Here is a 15,417-nt window from a genome sequence, read left to right on the forward strand (position 1 = left end):
CGGTACCCACAGCTAGCTTTCAATGATTCTAGCAGTGTCCAACCACATACTCATTTACAGCTAAGTAGACTGGAACATGCAGAGTAAAGTATCTTGTTCAGAGATACAACACAATGCCATGACTCGAACCCGCAACCCTTCGGTCACGAGCCCAGCGCCCTTCTACTAGACTACATTGCCTCCAAATAAAGGGGCTAAAGTTACTACAAAATGATTCTGTAAATTAAAATAGAATTATAAGCAAACAGGTAAAGGTCCATACCATTGCTGTGTCGTAAGAAAATTATGATCCTCCGAAGAAGCAGAAATTTAAAGTTTAAATCATCTAGATGTTTTATTCCGAATAAAAAGTAATGCTTATTTATACTGAAAACTTACAGCAATACTTTTGGCCACCTGGTTGACATCAGCCTCTGACACATCTGATAGGTCATCCTCTGCTGTGGCTGCTAAGTTACTGTAGAAGTCGTCGTCCCTGATACCAATCATACCAATATAGTTGATATAGTTCAAACATATTTCACTCTATTATATCAAAATATACCAGTATTGGACACATAAAGTATTATAACTAAAAGCAAATTTGTGAAATGTATGTCTCCCACATACAGGACATGTATATCTGTTGTTAATTGTTGTACTTTCATACACGACATACTGTTCAATGGAGGATCCTAAGCAGACATTCAGGGAAAATCTTCAGCGTTTTACTCAAGTTGAATGTAAAGATACTAAACACGTATGAAATGTGGAGGCTCAAAAGTTTTGAACATCTATAGGTATAACATGACAACAACATTCACACAAAATCTGTTTTTTTTAATGGGGAGTAATTGCACAGAAACCAATTCACCAATAAGAAGTCTGTTTTAGGCTTATAGAGATATAGATAACCTTTAGACATTGGATGATTGTTGATATATAAAAATATTCTTAATGTTGACAGTTATTAAACTTTGAAAATTAAATATCCATTTTGTTTATTATATTTCCTTTGTGAACTTGTTGAACCATACATGCCGTATGATGAAGCCTTAGTCATCAACTGCGGATTTCAGTTTATACATTATAAACTATACGGACTTTGATAAGAATGTGTTCACCTGATCAGTCTTTGGCCTCTGTGAACCAGTTCTTGCCCCAGACTGTATAGTCATGCATGGACCTCATTAAAAGTTGATACTGTATACTGACTACCTGTAGTACACTATTACAATGTTGGTGATACAACATTTACCTGAAGTAGGCTTTATACAATATTTGTATGCAATATTCAAAGTTTACATAAAGAGACGAGTTAACCAATTTTAGGCATGGTCAGATATATGTGACTGCGTAGTACATTTACAAAAATGAATAGTTTTTGCAGGGCTATGTAATAATGCTTCTAATTACCTTTGTCTTTTGCCGGATTTGAATGGTGGTGGCGATAGCTAAAAAAACATAAAACCATAATTTAAACATTAACACAAGACGATTCTCATTTAAGTACAAAACACCTATAAATAGTTTCTTTTATCTATTAAAATGGAATTAGTACATTCTTGTGTAAAAATATGATAAATAGATCGAAACTTGTGAGCTTATGAAGTAGTGTAAATCTGCATGCCAGAACAAATACATAAGTGTTTGTTGACTTGTGATTGGTAATATAGGAAGTGTTATACTGTGTAAGCCTCCTGTGGCTTTAGGGTAATGGTCAGCTGGGTGATACCCCACTGGGACTTAGCTCGGCTTTACATAACCTAGATATTTGGTTATGCTCTGTAAGTTTAATGTATTAGCTATCAGTTAGAGAATGTTTGTATTATTTTATTGCATATAATATTCAGTTTCTTAAACTGTTTTTATTATTTCAAACCATTCAGTAGTTTTCAAGTTGTGTTGATTTATGATATCACATGAAGAGGCCTGAATGTAAAAACTTTAAAACTGCATTTTCAGCAATGTCATTGGTAATAGGAGAACTGGACAGACAAGAAAGTACAGAGATATACCAGGTTGAGAAGGTCAAAACAGTGTAGTGTGAATATCAAATCTTCAAACAATTTTTACCAAATGATATGAAATGACATGGACACATTGTTAAACTATAGTCTGAGAATACTTACAGTTGAAGTGACTTTCTTCTTTGGTACTTCTGTAAAATTCAGATGGTAGAGCTTACATTATTTTGATGTTTACAAAACAAAACAAAAAAGTTTTTTCTCATCACAAAAACAGGTAACGTGAATTCATTTCATGCTAGATTATATGGGAATCATACCAAAGTTGAAAAGTACATTTTGGATGACCAACTACTTTCAGCTCTGGTGTCTTTATCACAATCATACAGCTTTTTAACAATATTACTATATTTTTCATTGGGATCCAATCATACAACACTTCCTTATACCGGTATATATCCTGTCAAAGCTATTCTTGATCCTCATGTAGATGAATAGTATTTAAAACATATTAGAATCTTCAGACAAAAATGTCCATACCATTATCTAGTAGATCCCCAAGAAGGTCATCTAATCCACTCCCTTTGGCTCCTGTAAAAATAATAACATAGGGGTTGTAGTGCTCTTCTGTTTTCATAATAATTGGAGGTTCTTATAAACCGCTTTATCACATCCTAGTTTGTAGGTCGTGTCAAAGTGGTCCACAAACTATTATCTGTGGTTATAGGGCCTTTGCAACCAGCCAATACATTTCTCAACTCCCTGGGGAGCATACAGCCGGAGCTGCAATTTTGGCGCTAACAGCTAGCATTCAACAATTCTAGCACTGCCCAACCACGTACTCATTTGCAGCTTAGTAGACTGGAACAAGCAGAGTAAAGTATCTTGCTCAAAGATACAACACATTGCCGTGCCGTGCACCCGCAACCCTTCGGTCACGAGCCCGGCATCCTACCACTGGACTACCGTGCCTCCTGCCTTCATAAGGCAATTTCAAATACCCTTTCAGAATAAATCAGCAGACTCCTTGAAACTCCACAAAAATATAGTTATACAACAATGTTTAGATGGTTATATAAAAATGTAAACATTCCTCTTAATCAATATTTAAAAAAAAAAATGCCAAAAGATTTGCTTTTTGTCAATTTTCATATATTCCTCTCTTAAATTTGGAGATGTTGTACTGTATGGAACTGTTTCAAACAACAATAAAACAGAGGGCCTGTATTGTTCACCTGGATATTTATAAGCAGTCATGGCAAAATGTTCTCACTAAAAGCAATATTGCAAATAAGATTCTGGTTGCAATTAAGTGTATCCAAATCTTTTTGCTCAGAAATGTTGTACATGTAACATATTGTTATTATAGAGTGGGGATCACAAATGTGTCTGTGTAATGACCAAAGGATTGGGGTAGACCCTAAGGCCAATTATAGCAGCATGATTGTGTGTATTTCTTCATGCCTGTCCAACAATAGTATATACCTGGTTAAGGGTCGGGAATCTCAACCATTTTATGTTATGACAAATAGACTACCAAGTTGCCAGTTGTGGGGCAGACCTGAAGGCCAATCCTTGTAGCAGATCTGTATTAGAAATTTTGAGCACAGCAATTTCATAAATGGTCATGTGGTAAAAATGTCAACTGTTTTGTTAAGTTATCTATACTATGACCCAGGTGATAAATGACCCAAGTCACCAAGTATGGGGCACGACCCTTAAGGCAATCCTGGTAGCTGTGCATGTTCTATTCTTCATTTATAGGGTGATGGATCTCAATTGTTTCTAAATTATGACTAAGTGACTACCGTAAGTCCCTAATGGCAGGGCAGACCTAAAGCCAATCCTGGTGATATATATGTGTTTGAACTTTCATGCATTGCAATTACATTTAAAGTTAAAGGGTTGAGATCTAAACTATTTCCAAGATATGATCAAGGACTTAGTCCCCTGGGATGTGGCCAGACCCCATAGACAATTTTTTATATCATGATTGTGTTCGTCTCTTTTTGCCCAGCAATTATATATATATGGTTATGGGGTTTTACCTCATATGTTTGAAACTTATGATCCAGGGACTATTAATCTGCAGGGGTGGGGCCACCCTGGTAGCATATGTGTTATTTTGCCTCCTTATACTCCTTATACTTTAATAATTTATATAGGTGAGGACTCTCAACCATTTCCGGGTTATGACTTCTTTGTGGCCCTGCACCTCAGCTCAGGGAGTCAACCCTTCAATTTGTACAATTTTGAATCCCTTTCACCTTGGGATGATTCCCACCAAATTTTGTCAATATGTATCTCATAATTCCAGACATGATGATAAATTATGCAATATGGCAAAACCCTTTGGCCCTGCCCCTCAGCTCCCCGTGAGGTCAGCTCTACAATCCTACAATTTTGGTACCCTATTTCCTGGAAATGCTACCAACCAAATATGGCTAATATCTATCTATAAATTCTAGACAAAAGCGTTGCTTAAAGCAATAACCCTGCTCCCCCCTTCTTTAGTACAAAGTTGAATCCCAACCTTCTAAGAATGCTTTCAACCAAAACTAGTTGATATCCATCTCATAGTTAGAAAACAAAATGGTCAAAATACCCTTTATGTACAATTTCAAATCCTCCAGTCTAAGGATGCTTCCAGTCAAATTTGAAGAAATTCCAATCAGTTGTTTGAAGAATTGTTCACAGACATATGACAGACTGTCTACCCTGACATAAACTCACAAGACTTTTGGACCAGGAAAGCTAAAAATTGTTGAATTTTCATCCTTAAGTTTTTATTAACAAAACAGAAACTATCACAGTGACACTCTAACACAAACACTATGTACTTTAAAGTATGTTAAATACTATATCTACATCACTGTCACAAGTTCATTACTTACGGTGTGATTTCTTGCTTCCTGAGGATGCACCTGGTGTCCATTTCTGAAAGTACCATTGAATGCAAAATCAGTCATTTGTATATTTACCAAGCGTACAGCATAATACACAGCTATTGTAATAAATTATGCTTCCTAAAGAATAAATCCATGAATAAGTGTGAACAACACAGCAAATCTCTTCCAAATGTCAGAATTTCTTGCAGCAACATTGACATGTTTTGACTCAGACTAAAGAATAATTAGCATTTATCACAAATTTCTGCTTCAAAATTTTCAAGTAATGTTTATATTCCATGTATTTACGATAATATTTGTCAACTCAGTTCGCAATCTTGAGGAAGTAGTGATTTATAAACAAACAGAAAGTGCATAGCATAGCAGCTTATAATACTACTTCTATTGGAGGTCCTCATGCTTTGTTCAAAGGTATTATGATATAAAACTGATTCTGACAAATAATTTTCCCAGTAACATTATACTGTACAGTAGTAGTGACATAAATCCAAGGTGCAGTGTAGCTAGGACAACATGTGATGTACATGTCTGTAAACTGTAACTTTCTAATGAAACTTTAAATAAGTCATGTTACTGGTTTAATGGTTTGGTTTTAAACTGTGGTTTGTAACATTAGATTTTTAACAAATAATTTAAGGTAGTTACTGGCATGGGAATATTGTGTATCTAAAATTTTCAGACAAATATTAAAATAACGATTACTTAAATGAAAATAGATCTAGATATATTTCAAGAAATAAGAAAGATTAATGCACAATAACTAATCATCAGATGATTAAGCAATCAAAGAATTTTGGAGTAACTAATCATTAATGAAGCAAAAGGTAAACAAACTTTTTAGTGGACTTGATCAACTTGTATAAACATGAAATGTCACTTTATATTGAACATCACGTTCACAAAACAAGTGTTCTTACGTTGAATATTTGTCTTTTAAATTACCTATGATACATTAACTTACATTATCCATTTCTTATTTGATTACAGCTCCGAGTATTTATTTCTGTTGCTCCAGGAAGTCAAGAAATGCATTGAAATGTGTGACTAAGGACGCCTTCATTCTAATGGTAGCCGCCATATTTTTTCATACAGCATGTGACTCTCGTAAAATCAAACGAGAATTGAACGAGATCAAAGTATCCACAGCAACTACGACGCCATATTCCGACAAAATGACAGGAGAAACAGAAGGAGACAAAGTTATGATGCCCCCTCCACACATTTATGTGGAGAGGACATTAGCTATAATAAAGCCTGACGCATTACAAAAAGCGGAAGAGATCGAAGATATCATTTTGCGATCAGGATTCGCTATTTTACAGGTAAATCATGGTTTTGATTACCATTGTTTACATCATACATGTCGTGCGGATGTTATAACTTGTACAGTACATTACAGTCTGACGAAGAGGACGTTTGTAATATCGTTTTTCCTCTCGGCCTAATAGTAAATTAACTTTGATGTCATTACCATTGACGCAATGTTAAATTATTTTGCTAATTTCCATCATGATTCGATTTTTTATGAAACATAATTATTACATTATTACGAAGAGAAGCGCTTGCTAATTCTCAAACTTTGTGTTGAATTTCATCTTTTTATTTACTTAAAACAAAGTGAATTAACAGTTTATGATTTCTTGTACATCACTGTACATGTATATTACATTGGTCCTGTCATGGTAGCCCGAGTTTCCACTGGCCCGAACACCACAATTATAAAAATATCTGCAAATTTATGGGAAAGTGTTTCTCTTTACATGTGAAAGTTTATGTTCTGCCTTTTTTTCAAAAGTGCATATAAGATTTCTAGGTTATGAACCAGTAACTTTAAGTTGGGTACTGCAGATACACTGAAGTTTGCTTAACCAGGAGTTCATAGTGGAGAACTGATTTTTCTTTACATGAAAGGTTGCTGAACCAGTAGTTAAAAGTGTGGCACTGCCAGTGAAAATAAGCAATGAAATAGGTGTCACAGTTAGCCAAAATGCAAGTCATTTCACTAGTTATATAAACTTTTCAATGTCATCAAATTCAGTAGTAGTGCATTAATTAAGTGGGCAGACTAATTGTAAACATAATGATGGTAGCATTTTATTTTTGAGCTAGAAGGAATATCCCTTTAGGTCAAACGTTAGAGTGACTGACTTGGAAGCTAGGGGTTACTGGTTTGATCTGCGGTGGAAGCCAACACTCTCTTTCATTTTAATCTGGTATATTTTTTCAATGGGTTATTTAAATATTTAAGGAAGCGATTTTGAAAAATTTACAATGTTAATGTTGTAGTTTCCTGATTCATAATCCAGATGTGGTGTCTTTAGTTAGCGTTTGTTTTCACAAATAAGGAAAAGTGTTAAACTATGTAAAATCATCTTCACAATTCTACATTTCCTTGTACATTGTTTAATTGATAATTTTACTTTGCAGAAAAGAAGAGTTCATTTAACACCAGAACAAGCCAGTGATTTCTATGCGGAACACTATGGAAAGTTGTTTTTCCCCAGTCTGGTGGCCTACATGAGTCATGGCCCTATCATAGCTTTGGTGATTTCAAGAGATAATGCAATCTCCTACTGGAAGGAACTGATAGGCCCAAACAATACATTAAAGGCTCGACAGACACATCCTGATTGGTAAGGTATTTTATCGCATACTAAGTACCCGAGATATCACACAAATTCATTCTTATATTTTTTTTCCGACCTTTAAAAAAAATCTAAATATAATGATTGCATAGAAGTACCAAAGAATATAAGAAAATATTTTAATTCCATTTTGAGGTAATAGAAGTGATTGTTAATGAAAAAAATGTAAAAGTAAATTTTGATAGAAAAAGAATAATGCACATGTACTAAATTTATTCTATTAGTACAATATTATTGAGGTATAATTATGATTGGTCATGCAAACCTAAGCATAGAAATCATAACTGCCTCTCGTTACTGTTTGTTAGGACAATTTTAGTATAGCTATCATACAACTAAACTTCAGTTACATTTATATAGAGCCATTTGTCATTTCTCCAACAGCTTGAGATCAATATATGGTACAGATGATCAGAGAAATGCCCTCCATGGAAGTGAAAGCTTCACCAGTTCTGAAAGAGAAACCAGATTCTTCTTCCCTGATAGTAAGTTTGGCCTGTGTAAACTATTCCTATACTTGCAATAAGAGTGAATGTCTAATTTTGAGTACATTATATATGTATCCAAACTGAAAATTAAACTATTAACCAAAAAACTAATGTGCAGCATTTCTGATGCAAAACATTTACCTACAGTTACCACTTACAAAATGTGAAATAGTGTAGTTTTCTTATAATCATGCAATCAAGTAAATCCATTACATGTCTATTTTTATACCAATTATTTTAATATATTTAAGACAGGTGACTGCATGTTCAAACACCAAAATGTATTTTGCATCTACCAGACAGTTCCTACTTTAATTTCTATTGTTTACAGAAATGCTTAATGAATAAAATATATGCAGATGACGTTCATCAGACTGTTTTTATAATGATTATGTTATATTGAAGTGAAATATTGTTTATTTCAGGCATTGTTGAACCTGTACCTATTGGACAGGCAGCGAAAGATTACCTAGCCAAGTCTGTCAACCCTACCCTTCTCAAGGGACTCACAGAACTCTGTAAACAGAAGCCCATCGACCCAGTGGTAAGTACCAAGCATTAAAATGTATCTGTTATATCAGAGATCATAAGGGCTTCTATTTATTTAGATTCTCTTTGCGTGTTGATTTGATGAGTGTTTAGAAAAAGGAAAAAGAAAAAAAAATGTAATAATCATAATATACATGTACCAGAGGAACATATATTCCAATTAATGTACATTTCAGTGTCTGAACTATAAAGTTTCAACTTTTGATGTTTTATGTTTAATAGTTTACTGTTGTTTCTTTGTTTTGTAGATCTGGCTTGCTGACTGGCTCCTAGAAAACAACCCCAACAAACCTTGTGTAAATCAGCCATTAGTCCAGGTAGCATAGGCGAGGTCAACAAATCATTCTTCGTGTTCATTTCATTCACTTGTGGGAAAAACTCTAACAAACTCCAAATGAAATCTCATGGAATTTTAAGACTTTTGCTGACATTGAAAGTGCCTGAAGAGTGCATCAAACTGTATAAAGAGGATTCAAAAGTGTTGACACATGGAAAAGCTGGTATTATTCCATCACGTTTAACAATATTTTCTCCCTATCTGTGATTCTGCATTAGGTGATGCACACTTTACAATAGAGGTTCAGTACCAAACTTTTGAGACTTACACATATGTACGTAAATTTGTATATAAGAAAAACAAGATATGAATTAAAATATTGTAAATACATCTGTACATCAGATCGTCATTATACTGTTGTATTCTATCTTATATGTAAAGATCTTCATCTGGTAATATTACCATAAGGAAATCACTTTGCAACAAAAAGAAATTGTTAAACTTACCCCCTCCATAGTTTGACAGTGCTTTTCACAATTCTAGTACACTGATAGCAATGTACAGTAGTGTACGGTGGCCATGGGTGATATATTTGTTCATTGAATAACCCCTGTAATATTACCTGTATCAAAATTAAAAACAGCACTAAAATTGGCATATCATACATGATAAAGTGGATTATGTGGGCTTCATAATTTCAAGAAAAAAAAGTTGCATTTGGTTTGATACTACAGTTTGGCCATAGATTTACAAATCTGCATGTCTACACAACAAAAGCTAGCTTTTCATGTAGTCTATTTTTGTATTCGGCACATGTGTGACCTATGCTGAAACGTGATCACAATTTATTTCTGTTATGGAGTAGGTGATATTTAATTGTCAGCTAGGTTTTAAGAAAATAAATTCCTATCTGCGGGGACCAAACTTAGGGTTAACATCATGTTCTTTTTGCATCATTTGGTGTTTTTTGATGTGCTGACCATGGAAAAAAGTCTGAAAACTGGGAAAACACTTCTTAAAAAATATTCTAAAATAATATTGTTATTATAATGCAGTTTATAAATATAAACATTTGTGTGAATGTTGTGTAGGATGAAACCAGTACCCATGTGTATCTTGGACATGCCGGTTATTTTAGGACCAGGCCATTTCTACTGTACACCGCTACCACTGGTCTATCAAATAATACACTCATTTGATTTAAGATGGGTTCTGAATTTGATAGCATGATGCTTAACCCCTGCAACTTACTCAGCAAAATAACACTAGTTCATTATGTATGGTGCGGGCAGGCGCCCATATGCTCACTTATGCTCTCTGCACCCCTGGAATATGTCATAGCAAAATTGAACGCTCAGTGCAAGCCACCTTGTTGATGAGACAAGAAGATTAGTTTGATCCTTTGATGTACATTAAAAGAATCTCGCGGTCACGGTCACGTATCAGTAAAAATTGACTGACAGCACAAGTCTGGTGTCGCCCCTTTGTAATCTTCAAAGAACATACATGTATATCAGCCTAGATATTGGTCAGGTTTTTTTACCCGACACCAATCAAACAGCTGTCTTCATGTCTTCAATTTTGCTATGACATATTTCAGGGGTGCAGAGAGTATAAGTGAGCATAACCCCTGGATATCAAGGATGCGGGTTACACTGCATAGCTGGAAAATCTAGCTTGTCAGTAAGGCAATATTCCTCCTATTCCTTGGCTGTTACAATTACAAGATTGTATGGTAGTCATGGCCTCAGGACTCATGAAAATATTTCTTAACACAGACTGATTACCGTGAAAGGAGGTCAGGATTATTAATTTGATGGCCTTTCATCCCAGCAAGCACCAAGCCAGACCTGGAAAGCAATCTCAAATAAATGCTTTGGTCATGGAAGATATGTCACAAATTTGATTGAGCCAAGACAGAAACTGATCAATATATATGGCAACAGTGACCTTAACCTTTCAACTTAATAATTGCCAGTAAGTGTGTTGGTGACAAAGCCCTGAATGTAGGTTTGAGTTAGACTGAACTCGAGTTATAGAGTAGAAATGAACCTGGACAGACTTGTATATGATGTCCCCTTTAATGTCTGGTGTGGGGGGTAACAAGTAATGGTGTGACTATGGTTATCAAGAAAATATAGTCAGTACTACATGTAGTTAACTAAAAAGACCACATTTTACTTTGAAGTTTATTTGTACATAAATAACAATTAATACAGTTAAAATTATATCAAATAATGTGCTTTGTTCCAATCAATAAAAACATAGCTCCCATCAATATACCCCAAATAACATCTAATTGCACCACAACTAAGAGCCACATAGCTAAAAGTCAGAACATTTTAAACAAAATAATACCATACAGGCACAAATACTCATTACTGAAATGCAGATTCATTTTTTTAATTAAACCTACTGTGAAAATAAGACTGCTAAATAATGGGAAACAATGAGTACTATTTATTAGTTGGATTGCAAATCAGATATTTCATTCAAGTATGGGCATGAAATTATAGAAAAAAATATGTATTTTGATTGCAGAATACTGGGTTAATCCTAGTTTCATGCTTTGAACTATCATACTTATTCAAAACAAAAGGCCCACAGGAGCTGTATGGCTCACTTGGATATAACCAAGAGAAAAACTTTTTAATTGTATCAAACATTTTTCCATTTTTGGCTCCGTCTCTGGTCCCAGAATTGCTTTATAAGTTGCAATGTTTTCCGTTTTATTTCCTTGGGATAATTCCCAGGGAGCAAGGCATCAGACCCTGGGCCAGTTTTCAAAACGCCATCAACAGAAAAAAGGTTGATGGTCAGACGACTTATGACATCATACTTTAAATAAGGAATTAACCTTGTCTCCGTAACTGAAACAGTTTTATCAATTTGGGTAAAAAATAAATCATTTGAACAATCTTCATAGCAAGCAAGTTCACACAACAAACTTGATACAGTAGACCGTGTCAACTCATTCCATTCCAGCCTCTTTCTGCAGTTAAGCTATTCTATGAGTGTAGACTTTTAAAGCAAGTGATGACATCAGCTCAGTCGCATCAACACTGAATACCTCATTTTACTGATTGCATTTCAATATTATTTCATTCTGATTAACACAAACAGAAGTTGTACACTGTCGAAACAAAAGTATGATTCATGCTCCATAAAGGAAGTCAGATCAGTATCAAGTATAACACTGCAAATATATAATATCAGAAACCATTCAAATATTTTTAACTGTTTTGTTTCTTTACCTCTGAAAACATCATGAAACATATTATTTTGACTAACAACATCAATTACAAATAGAAGTAACAACAACAAAAGGACGAGGAATCCCGGAGGAATCTTGTTACCCACCATTGTAAGATCTTCATTAGTTCTGTGTAAGATCTTTTTTTTCTCTTTCTTTTATCTACAGGATTGTTGTCTAATCAACATATATGTGCAACATGATTTAACTTTTGATCAAAACTATGTACAGCTGTGTTTGGCATTGTTTTTCTTTTGACCTATTGATTAAAAAGGTAATGTATAAAAATAGAATAAGAGATATTTTTATAGTTATTTGCAGCCCTTTTTTCAATGATCAAGAAGCTTGAAGCACAAAATGAAATATTATGTAAAACCGGGAACAGGAAAAAACTTCTTACAAATTTTTAAAACATCTGTACCTTAATTTACTGTCAGAGAAATAGCAAAAACAAACTAACAGCCCAATTCCAAGATGGCTGCCACACATTTTATTCTTCCAATCAGTCTCTAAATTAAACATGTACAAATTCGGAGAAAAAAGGTACCCACCTGTGATAAATGAATATTAGTTCCAAACTGTGCACAACAAAGGACCAAAATGAACCAACATGAAATTTAAGAAAGATCTGATCTTTCTGAGAAATAGTTATAACAAACTTTAATGCTCAAAATTCAAGATGGCTGGTTGACAGTCATCTTGTTCTAATTGAAAATGCATAACTATATCAAAATAGATACATCACAATAATCTTAAATCAACAGCTGATAATTCCTCTAAGATTTAAATTGTACTTGTCATGAAGTTTATCTCAACACCCTTATCTAGCTCTATTACATTGTATATGAATTATTCTAAAGTTTTCCAAGCTAATTATGTTCTGCTAGAAATAAATAAATTATTATCATGAAATTGAAATCAAGATATTTCTTTCTTTTATTTTCTTCAATTGTATAATACAGCATGGTTGCAGGACAACAAAAAAAGGAAAATGAATTTTGTTTTAATGTACATCCTACTTATTAATATAAATATTTGTGACTTATAACAAAAGGTAACAAACCTTCATCTGTTTATGCACTCACATAACAACAATATAATTCTCATCATTTGATAAACAAACCTTTATCAAGGGTGACAATCTCGTAGCTATCAATACACATATCACAATACCAAACAAACATATGGTTCAGTAACCTACCCTGTCCTATGTAACCCACACAAACTATTTAAATCAGAAGGAATGACTATCATAGCACTAATGTCCACATCCTGTAAGGTGTTGTGAAAAATGAGATTCATTGAAAGTACTGGGACATTATCAATCTCTGATCTCTGTATGTCATGGTATTGTATAAGCTTGGGGTTCTTTAGAAAATTGTAATGGTAACCTTTACTTCAGTTTGGTTCATCTGTATGTTACTTTGTTAATTGCGAAGGTTTCCTTTCTTTTAATACTACATGTATGGAAGCATTACATTTCACTGGAGTTAAATTTTCTAGTTTGTGTAAGTGAGAATATTTGATGGAATTGTATTTTGTGGAAATTCTATTTGTGTATCAATCCAGCAGTTGGGCGGATTGGTCGAGTGGTAAACACTTCAGTCTTCCACGCAAGCCGCCAAGGTTCAATCTCCGAAATCATTGTATGCATGGAATATTCAGAGAAAGTGTTTTTCTCCTGCCCACAACCCCAATAACCCAGCTGGAGTATAAAATGGTCTGGGGTGGATGTTGTGGTATCTGTGCTGTAGCATTCAAGTGAGATGGTACTTTAAATGATGCCGTTGGAAACATGGTGCCAGTACAAACAGAATACAATACATCTCAAGTACACACAGGCATTCACATTTAGGGAGATATAAGCCAGGTGACATAGGACTAGTAATAAGCGCCTGATAAGGCAACTCATGCGAATTTCTCAAAATTGTATTGATTAATGTATATATATGCTAATTGTATTGATTGTATACGTTGTACTGTAAAGCGCTTTGGAGTGGCTTTTACTAGCTAGATAGGGGGCTATATCAAATGTTGTATATTCTTATGTATCATAAAAAAATAGAATTAAATGTTAAAAAAAAAAGAGAAATGAAACCTCCTAAAGCATTGAAACATCAGTTTAATATCGATCATACTATGCTGTTCTGACAACAATAATCATCAAAGGGATAAGTAAAACAAGTCTGTGACAGTTGATTTTAATTTTAGTGCCTCGTAGCTGGTAGGTGTGACACAATGCTCCATTTACTATTATACCTGCCCTTGATGAAAACCGATGAAAGCACTCATTAAAACATGAGTAGATTCATCGAGTGGTTCCAATAAACCACTATCAGAAGCAAAAACAGACATTATGATTTGAAGGATATCTTTGATAGACTTAGCGATTAGAGGCTTACTGTTATTAATAGGCTTATTTTATTTTTCTAAACATTATAGGAATTTAATGAAGTACCACCTTTACATTACATAAATATTTGAGAAAAATCCCTGATGAAGATTTTTGTTTTTACAGTATTCCAGTTTAAATTTGGCGACATAAAATATATACAGAGTTATGGTAATAAAACTCAATTACATACATAAATACATATGTATCCAGTGATGGTATATATATCTATACCAAGTAACAGAAATACGGAGGATCCCAGTATATATTAAATGAAAATATTCTTTGAAGAATCAGAAGTACTCAATGACATGTATTGTCGGTAATGAGTGGACTTCGTGCCATTCTTTGTCTTGATGTGGTCCTGTGTACAACATCAACTGTCTGTCCAGCATCAGTCGTGTGAACTCCAGGTGATAAAGGTCTAGTAATTGTTTTCCCCTCCAATGTCCATCAATATTGCCACTGATATGATCCCACAATAGTTTGCATTCTATACAAGTCATAGATCGTCATCAAGAGTTTCTCTTCACAATGAAATATATAGCTAATCCAATCACCAGTAGTAATATTGCACAAATGATCACCAGCATCAATCTATTCTGTATAATCCTGTAACATATAACAAAAAACAGTAATATATTGAATAAACTCAAATATATATCTAAATGTGTTTTTGCTATAACAAAAAGTATGTGTCACACCTTAATTATCATTATGCATACAGGTACTTGTTCTGGTCTGATTTGACCGTTGACCTAGAGGTGCCAATCACAATTATCTAAATACAAATGTATAGTGCACTGCCGTCTCTGTGATTAATTTTCTTTTCAAAGTTTTTTTTATAAAAGTTTTGAAATTGTTTTACCTTTGACCTGGAGGTGAAGTTCAACATGGCCTAGTAGATGTTGTTATTGGAAGAGTTCTTGTTGGAGCCATGAAGGGGGGAGGGGGAGGG

The 15,417-nt window shown here is 34.1% G+C and overlaps 3 protein-coding genes across 3 annotated transcripts in view; 1 reads left to right on the top strand and 2 right to left on the bottom strand.

Moving 5' to 3' along the window:
- Positions 1 to 5,937, bottom strand: part of LOC110446545 (fas-binding factor 1-like) — a 28,552-nt gene extending 22,615 nt beyond the window's left edge. Inside the window, exons 1-6 of the mRNA XM_021491741.1 lie at positions 5,817 to 5,937; positions 4,841 to 4,883; positions 2,487 to 2,537; positions 2,112 to 2,140; positions 1,396 to 1,433; positions 379 to 475 (exon numbers count right to left, since the gene is read on the bottom strand). Of these exons, the coding sequence (XP_021347416.1) occupies positions 379 to 475; positions 1,396 to 1,433; positions 2,112 to 2,140; positions 2,487 to 2,537; positions 4,841 to 4,883; positions 5,817 to 5,825 (267 nt within the window). The 5' untranslated portion in view covers positions 5,826 to 5,937. The remainder of the gene's footprint in view (positions 1 to 378; positions 476 to 1,395; positions 1,434 to 2,111; positions 2,141 to 2,486; positions 2,538 to 4,840; positions 4,884 to 5,816) is intronic.
- Positions 5,938 to 5,978: 41 nt separating this feature from the next.
- On the top strand, positions 5,979 to 9,226 carry LOC110446546 (nucleoside diphosphate kinase homolog 5-like). The gene is made up of 5 exons (XM_021491742.1): positions 5,979 to 6,177; positions 7,283 to 7,488; positions 7,885 to 7,985; positions 8,414 to 8,532; positions 8,786 to 9,226. Exons 1-5 carry the CDS (start codon positions 6,028 to 6,030, stop codon positions 8,861 to 8,863), a joined length of 654 nt encoding a protein of 217 aa, XP_021347417.1. The 5' UTR covers positions 5,979 to 6,027; the 3' UTR covers positions 8,864 to 9,226.
- A 4,558-nt stretch (positions 9,227 to 13,784) lies between these two features.
- LOC110446547 (vesicle transport through interaction with t-SNAREs homolog 1A-like) overlaps positions 13,785 to 15,417 on the bottom strand; it is a 7,719-nt gene continuing 6,086 nt past the window's right edge. Inside the window, exon 8 of the mRNA XM_021491743.1 lies at positions 13,785 to 15,071. Within this exon, the coding sequence (XP_021347418.1) occupies positions 14,975 to 15,071 (97 nt within the window). The 3' untranslated portion in view covers positions 13,785 to 14,974. The remainder of the gene's footprint in view (positions 15,072 to 15,417) is intronic.

Source organism: Mizuhopecten yessoensis, unplaced genomic scaffold, assembly GCF_002113885.1.
Source record: "Mizuhopecten yessoensis strain PY_sf001 unplaced genomic scaffold, ASM211388v2 scaffold2781, whole genome shotgun sequence".
In the NCBI taxonomy this organism is placed as follows: Eukaryota; Metazoa; Mollusca; class Bivalvia; order Pectinida; family Pectinidae; genus Mizuhopecten; species Mizuhopecten yessoensis.

Coding starts and splice junctions, on each gene's coding strand:
- LOC110446546 (XM_021491742.1), top strand. CDS start 6,028: ATGACAGGAGAAACAGAAGGAGACAAAGTTATGATGCCCCCTCCACAC. Junction 7,986..8,413: donor CAGATTCTTCTTCCCTGATA/GTAAGTTTGGCC, acceptor TGTTTATTTCAG/GCATTGTTGAACCTGTACCT. Junction 8,533..8,785: donor AGAAGCCCATCGACCCAGTG/GTAAGTACCAAG, acceptor TTTGTTTTGTAG/ATCTGGCTTGCTGACTGGCT.